At 34.1% G+C, this 7,826-nt stretch overlaps 1 protein-coding gene across 2 annotated transcripts; it reads right to left on the bottom strand.

Moving 5' to 3' along the window:
* Positions 1-441: 441 nt before the first annotated feature.
* On the bottom strand, positions 442-7,805 carry LOC125656128 (U6 snRNA-associated Sm-like protein LSm3). 2 transcript variants are annotated; one of them, XM_048886713.2, is made up of 4 exons: positions 7,753-7,805; positions 3,579-3,689; positions 1,968-2,063; positions 442-600 (listed from the first exon to the last, which is right to left on the bottom strand). In XM_048886713.2, exons 1-4 carry the CDS (start codon positions 7,771-7,773, stop codon positions 517-519), a joined length of 312 nt encoding a protein of 103 aa, XP_048742670.1. In that variant the 5' UTR covers positions 7,774-7,805; the 3' UTR covers positions 442-516. The 2 variants fall into 2 exon arrangements, with proteins under 2 accessions (XP_048742670.1, XP_048742671.1); XM_048886714.2 differs by lacking the exon at positions 7,753-7,805 and adding an exon at positions 7,490-7,735.
* Between the last annotated feature and the right edge of the window lie 21 nt (positions 7,806-7,826).

Below are 7,826 nucleotides of genomic sequence, written 5' to 3'. Positions count from 1 at the left end.
ATCTCATTTCTACAAAACATCTTTGGCGTACATTATCCATTTGTTTTTGAGTTAGCATACTTTGATAGTTCCTGGCTGTTGCATGTACATGTGTAAAAATAAAGTCAGCTTTTATATATTACAGTAAGTTGTACAAATGCACATAACTGTAGCAAAAAAGGAGAGAAATATCTTTGGAAACAATCGGGTATCGAACTCGGGACCCTTGTACTATTATTTAGGTGATTTGACCACTGAGATACTCAGGCCATAGTGCAAAGAATGGTAATATTACTAGAAAATGAAAGTTTAACTTATTTCAGAAATAATGCAAGAACTCTTCACATTGAGATGAAAAAAATAATTCTAAATACAATGTCAAAAATGCTGCGTATGTCCTTAAATCTAAACAGTGTCTTCTGTTTGTCAGTTATTAAATGATACAAAAGTATAAAGCATACATAATCTAATGAATGTGTTTAATGGACAGTAGCAGTGACATATATACATTTGATGTGAATGTTGAACGACTGAAGATCAGGTTCCAGTTCTCATTGGTGGGGAGACCAAAATGACCCCGTCTCCTCTCACAAACAGCATTGGGATGTTCCTCTTCGTAGACTGAAAAATAAGAGAGAATACAGAAAATCACAAACAGCATTGAGATGTTTATCTTGGTAGACTGAAAAATAATCAATATGATAAAATACATAAAAATCAATTAATGACATGGACCCAGTGGCACAAAGGTTAGCTGAACTTAACTGACAGTTAGCTAGCCATTAATTGTAACATTTACGTAGTGTCAATTTATCAAACTTTTGTGAAAGTGGGCCCAGAATACTTGAAATAAAAAACCAGTTAAATGCTGCTCACTAAGTTTTATTTCAAATGAACTTTTATTTACATAATGCAGCAAATTTGTTATGTAATCTGTTTTTACAAACTTATCTGAGGCTGCTGTCATTTTTTCTTTCTTTTTGGGGGGAGGGGGGGGGGGGGGGGGGGGAATAAAGACTACTAAAGACATGTAGTGATGGAAAATTTGAAAATGTTCATAATTAAAAATAATTGATAAAATAATTGGAAAATTCTAAAACCATTTCTTTTATATCAAACTCTTCATTCTCTATACAAAATCCTATTCAGTTTCAAAAGATTTATCAATACTAAGACACTGTAAATGTCATCGCAAGTGTTTACTTCATCTCAAAATTTCAAACTGAAAAACAATACACTATAAGGTACATTAGCATGCTGAGCGGTTGACAATGACACTCTTGTTGGAATCATCGTTCATTGTCTTGTCAGTATTTGTAACATCATTCATTGTTTTGTCAGCATTCGTAACATCATTCATTGTCTTGTCAGTATTTGTATCATCGTTCATTGTCTTGTCAGTATTTGTAACATCATTCATTGTCTTGTCAGTTTTTGTATCATCGTTCATTGTCTTGTCAGTATTTGTATCATCGTTCATTGTCATGTCAGTATTTGTATCATCATTCATTGTCTTGTCAGTATTTGTAACATCGTTCATTGTCTTGTCAGTTTTTGTATCATCGTTCATTGTCTTGTCAGTATTTGTATCATCGTTCATTGTCTTGTCAGTATTTGTAACATCATTCATTGTCTTGTCAGTATTTGTATCATCGTTCATTGTCTTGTCAGTATTTGTAACATCGTTCATTGTCTTGTCAGTATTTGTATCATTGTTCATTGTCTTGTCTGTATTTGTATCATCATTCATTGTCTTGTCAGTATTTGTATCATCATTCATTGGCAACCGCTTCCATTTCTTCGGTTCTGCCATCTCATTTTCATGAGAGTGAAAAACATCTTGTCATTGTAGATATTTGGTGTTTTACACCATGTCTTTATTTTTCTTTCATTCAATTGATTTATGAAAACTGTAATCGATAATCAGAATTGGGAGGACTTCAGTGATTGACTTTTGAGTGTCAGCGATAATTAGCTGATTAGATTACCTTGTAGATTTCCTCGAACGTCTCCTCGTCTATTTCTACAGTGGTCACAGTTTCTTCAACATCTCCCAGGATCATATTCAGGTGTTGATCATAAGCCTGCCATTTCAAAACAGCAATACATAGATCTAAGCATCACAGAAAAGAGCATCGTCTCACAAGTCACAACAAATAGGTGTATTTCCTTACACTTCAATGACCTCCCCCCCCCCCCCCCCCCCTCCCTTTACCAACATAAGACAATCAGTGAATATAAATATTTCTTTTGTAGTAAGGCCAAATAAAATAATATGTGTGGTTACGGTTACATTTCCTTGAAAAATATGGTAGGTAGGTAGGAATTTTATTTTATTTTTTTAAATTGATTTCTTTTTTAATGATAGATTTAGATGGAAACACAATTTTCTTTTAGTTTCACTTCTTTGCATGTACATGTACCATTTATATATGGTGTGATATATACATGTATCTATCAAAACTGGCAGGGATCACCCTAGTTTTGACAATTCTTAAATATATATTTCAAATAAAAAAATACAGAAAAAAAAATTGGTGCATTTGCCAAAATCATGTTATTGAACAACGAGAGCACTGTTTTCAAGCCCTTCCAACTTTTAAAATACATCCAACTATTTTCAAAAATAAGGAGGGTGATCGCTCAGTATATTCAAACAACCTGAATTTGCACTATTATTTATGTAAGCACTCTTTAGTTCTAAGTCACTTTCTGTCTAATGTTAGATGGTCTGTAGTAAGTGTTTACAGTTTAGCATTTTAGCGGTATCCATATATTGGCTATGAATGAACTCGCAGTCAAACTTCACCAGAAGGAAAACAGGTCAAAAACCTATATGTATAGTGGTATATATTATGCACCCCTTTTCATAGAAGAAAATCTTGTAAAAAGTGTGCATTATATTCGGCAAAATAAGGTAACTGATTTTGGAAATTAGTCACAAAAAAAAAAGGTTTAGGGTCGGGGGTAAAAACTAGGGATGGTAGGGTAACCGGAACACCGCATATTTTTTTTATTTGGCCTGAGTTGTAGAACATATTTGTCACTGAATGTTAAGTGTTGAAAAATCGGAAAAATTTCATAATCGGTCATAATCGGAAGAACAGTATCGATCAATGATCGATATAATCAGTATTTACATGTAGTTAATAAATGTTTATTATTTTTGGGGTTATTTCTATTTAGTTTTATGGATATGTGCAATATACACACTAGCTGGTGTCACTGAATTCCCAAATTTCAATGTAGAGTCCACTCTGACTCTCCCCCGCACATGTCTCGATATAAAAGCGGGATTAACAGTCAGATGAATCTCAGATTAGATATTAATTAGTGTACAGGCGACAATCGATTATGAAAAATAGAATCGATAATTGGAATCGAACAGCCAAAAACAAACAACAATCGATTGTCGGCGATACTGAATGTAAAATAAATTTGTCCTAGCTTTTTTAATATTTATGCATGTACACTGTTATCAATACAAAAGATTTGATGTTACTGCCTGCTTATTTCTTTTAAGAAGTCCATGTGATTTCTGTTAATAAGTATAATCATGCAATTTTTGTGAAAGAATCTGAAGTACTCCAAGCACTCACATTTAGTCTCCCTCGTAGTTCACGCTCATTTCTCATCTTCACATAAATTCTCTCATCCAAACTTAGTCGAATCAGATCCAGAGGCTCCTCCACATTCTGTACCGGGGCTTGCTACAAAATGAATGTGTGTATATTATAATTCTGTACCGGGGCCTGCTACAAAATGAATGTGTGTATATTATAATTCTGTACCGGGGCCTGCTACAAAATGAATGTGTGTATATTATAATTCTGTACCGGGGCCTGCTACAAAATGAATGTGTGTATATTATAATTCTGTACCGAGGCCTGCTACAAAATGAATGTGTGTATATTATAATTCTGTACCGAGGCCTGCTACAAAATGAATGTGTGTATATTATAATTCTGTACCGGGGCCTGCTACAAAATGAATGTGTGTATATTATAATTCTGTACCGAGGCCTGCTACAAAATGAATGTGTGTATATTATAGGTCTTACGGGGCTTGCTACAAAATGAATGTGTGTATATTATAGGTCTTACGGGGCTTGCTACAAAATGAATGTGTGTATATTATAGGTCTGTACCGGGGCCTGCTACAAAATGAATGTGTATATATTATAATTCTGTACCGGGGCTTGCTACAAAATGAATGTGTATATATTATAGGTCTTACGGGGCTTGCTACAAAATGAATGTGTATATATTATAATTCTGTACCGGGGCCTGCTACAAAATGAATGTGTGTATATTATAATTCTGTACCGGGGCCTGCTACAAAATGAATGTGTGTATATTATAATTCTGTACCGGGGCCTGCTACAAAATGAATGTGTGTATATTATAATTCTGTACCGGGGCCTGCTACAAAATGAATGTGTATATATTATAGGTCTTACGGGGCTTGCTACAAAATGAATGTGTATATATTATAGGTCTTACGGGGCTTGCTACAAAATGAATGTGTATATATTATAGGTCTTACGGGGCTTGCTACAAAATGAACGTGTATATATTATAGCTCTTACGGGGCTTGCTACAAAATGTTTTGTTCATTAGTTGCTTCTACAGTTATTCGTGTTTTAATTTTGAATGTCAAAAAATACAAGACTGATGTGCAATTTGTAATTCAAGCACTAAGTTCGTTAAAAATGAATTGTATAATTATTATTAATACAGTTTTTAGCCAAATAATCATCAAATAGAAAAACTGTTACAGTAATATGACTAAATAGATGAACGAGTTCGTGAGTTTCTTCAAATAAAAATATATGATATATATCTATAAAGTTTACCTTTTTACCACTTTGAATTTGTTGGTTAATTTTGTTTAGTTTTTAACTGTCTTTTAAATTGCAAATGGGATGTATTGTTTAAAATTGAATGATTTGAGAGAGAGAAAAAAGTTGAAGCTTAATGTGACGTCACAATGCATAGTTTACGTTGGCCCAGTGGTGTTATATTCCCCGCGTTAGATAAATAGGAGGATCCTGTAGTAATATTTAACATTAGGCTAATTAAAAATGTTGATGATGTACATGTATGTATGTGTTGTTTCTGATACTGATTGGTAGTTACACAAAATAATACGTATACGTTGTGACCATTGGACCGAGCGAAGCATAGAATGGTCATTGGAGTATTCCGAGTAGTGTTAAATCTAAAGCAAACTACTTAATATTTTAACTAGCATGGCGCCACACCATGCCCTTTTTGGCTGGCGTCATGGCCTTTTTAATTGCACCATGCCCTCTTTTCTCTATAAATTTTTTTTAATATTTGTTAATATAAACAATTGTTCTTTATTTCAAAAGGTTGATTGAAAAGTTTAAAATCAAGGCACCAGGTATAACTTTTAAAGAGGCTAAATGATTAATCTATTACTATCATAGTATGATACAATGAAAGTTCCCTGATGTCTTGCCATGATCAAAAGAGCACTTTTGAACATATGATATGTCAATAATGTGTGCCCTCTCTAGATCAGGACTAGATTTAACACGACTGAGTGATAATCGTAATTCCATTAAGTACAGTAAATTATAATTCATTTAAAAATATTTATTATCTATGAATTTCTCCTTGTGCTAAACGTCCAGTAACATTTTAATTATAAATGGGGATATATGAGGATAACAGTCTAGGCGAAAGTTTTTTGGACCACATAGGACATTCGGTCCTGTGTAATCAATGAACACACCGGACCAAACCAAATTTTGTCAGACCGAAAAACCTAATGTAAAAAAGTGAAACACGTGAAAATGTAAAACCAAGGAAATCTTAATTTATTATACTAGTAATACTATACCAGGGATCCCTCCTGCATAATACTTTAGACGGTCCATGGGGTTTAATCACATTCATTTACGTATTTGGATTTGTGTGATATTTTTTACTCATAACAAACATTTAAATGACTCCGCTTCAAAATAATAAAGCTCAAAACCGGACACTGAGACATCGGACATTCTGGTCCGGTGTAAAAAATGATGCATCGGACCTTAGGCACTGCACATCGGTCAGGTCTGACGGTCCGATGTCTTTTGCATAGACTGGGATAACTAGTATTAGTAGCAATGGGTGCCGTCGGTAGGTGGCGCTGGCAGCAACATTTCCCGCAATCACAAAAAGTTGACCTCACTGCGCTAGGTACTTTTCACTGTTTTATATGATAAAGCCAGAGGTTTAAATATGAAAGTAAGGAGTTCAAAGTTTACGTATACGGTGATATAGAAAGCACGTGGTACGAAATGACATTGTCGGTTTTTTGAAGTGAGAAAATAAGTAGCAAGACCAGAAATCGGCCATATATGCAGATTTTACGGTGATATTTAAATAATTCGAACTTCCGTTTTCTTTAAACAACACTGAGGTAATACGTATATGTTTGGAGAATGTGGTAAAATAATTTTTGCAACCTGTTGGGTAGAATTTACAAGAAAGATAACTCTAATATTTGTAAATGGAAACAAAGGGAAAATAAATCATGTGTACTTCATTGTCCGCAATAAATCGCCGATATATGTGATTCAGTGAAGTTTCCTGTTATCAAATTGTCATGTTTATTTTAAAAAATATATAATTATCCTAGATTTTGTACTTCACCTTGCAAATTGATACTGTACCGTTAGTAGGTGGCGCTCGCGGCATCAACAAAAGTTTTCTAGGACCACCTTGGCTGAGGCCACAAGCGGTGTCCAGGGCAGAGCCCTGGTGGGGGTGGAGGGGTTGTGTGAAGGGTAAATAACATAGCAATTTAAGACCGACCAGCCCATCTTTGTTCCAATTCTTAAGACGTCTCATTGCAGAAAATGATCTTTCGCAAGGCACAGAACCAACTGGCATGCTACTTTCCAGCATGTATAATTGCTTTGTTTTGCCCTCACTCGTGGCTTTGGTACAATATTATAATCTTTTCTATCAAGGATATCGATAAAGAACAATTAAGATATACATATGTAATTGAAACAATGATATTTGTGTAGAATTTCATACAGAAATACTATCATTTTCCTCGTCCGGTAGCTAAATTGACCGAGGGTAGGTATGTTTATTAGGGTTTTGAAGCAATATCGATACTAATTTCAATAAAATATCGTCATATTCAGATTTTGCACACCCCAAAAAGGTAGAATAGGCATCAAGTTAATTTCTGTTTGGTCTATTTTCACCAATATTACTTGAGGACAAATATTTACAAAAGTCAGAAAAATAACTTCATGGAAATATGTGAGGGTACTCGTGTTTGCCTGTCAATTGTGATGCAGGGACAAGAGATATTTTAAAATACTTATTAATTTTGAAATCAGAACATTTAAATTACGTGGAATATTGATTAAAATGTTGAAAATATATTGTTTTTAAAAATTTCCCCCTGTCGCTAGTATTAGGAACGGTAATAGATCTCTTGTTCTTTATATTGGCCAGTCAAATTACACTGAGATATTCACTTTCATTGAATAACATCCACCAAAGTATAAGAAGGCGCTATGCCATCATGCCTGGAAAAATCAGTGGGCCACAAACTTGATCCTCTTGTCCTGTGTACATGTGGTTAGAGGAAATGCGGGTAATTCTTACTTCTAGCTTTACAAGCGGGACATCTATAATTTCTCTATAAGATTTCGTATCTGTTACATACTTTCTTACATAAGCTAAATTCTGCAATACACTGTGAATGCAGCAAATAAAGATAAGAAAGAAAAACAAGTACCTGCTCCTGATCGTCAGCCATTTTTAAACTTCGTGAATACACTTTATCCGGATAAAATTGGATACAGTTTGATT

The sequence above is a fragment of the Ostrea edulis genome, chromosome 7, assembly GCF_947568905.1.
Source record: "Ostrea edulis chromosome 7, xbOstEdul1.1, whole genome shotgun sequence".
In the NCBI taxonomy this organism is placed as follows: Eukaryota; Metazoa; Mollusca; class Bivalvia; order Ostreida; family Ostreidae; genus Ostrea; species Ostrea edulis.
The sequence above is the reverse complement of the archived record's forward strand: the minus strand, read 5'-3'. Positions and strand labels throughout refer to the sequence as shown.

Coding starts and splice junctions, on each gene's coding strand:
- LOC125656128 (XM_048886713.2), bottom strand. CDS start 7,773: ATGGCTGACGATCAGGAGCAG. Junction 2,064..3,578: donor AACTACGAGGGAGACTAAAT/GTGAGTGCTTGG, acceptor TTGAAATGGCAG/GCTTATGATCAACACCTGAA. Junction 601..1,967: donor CGTTCGAGGAAATCTACAAG/GTAATCTAATCA, acceptor CTTATTTTTCAG/TCTACGAAGAGGAACATCCC.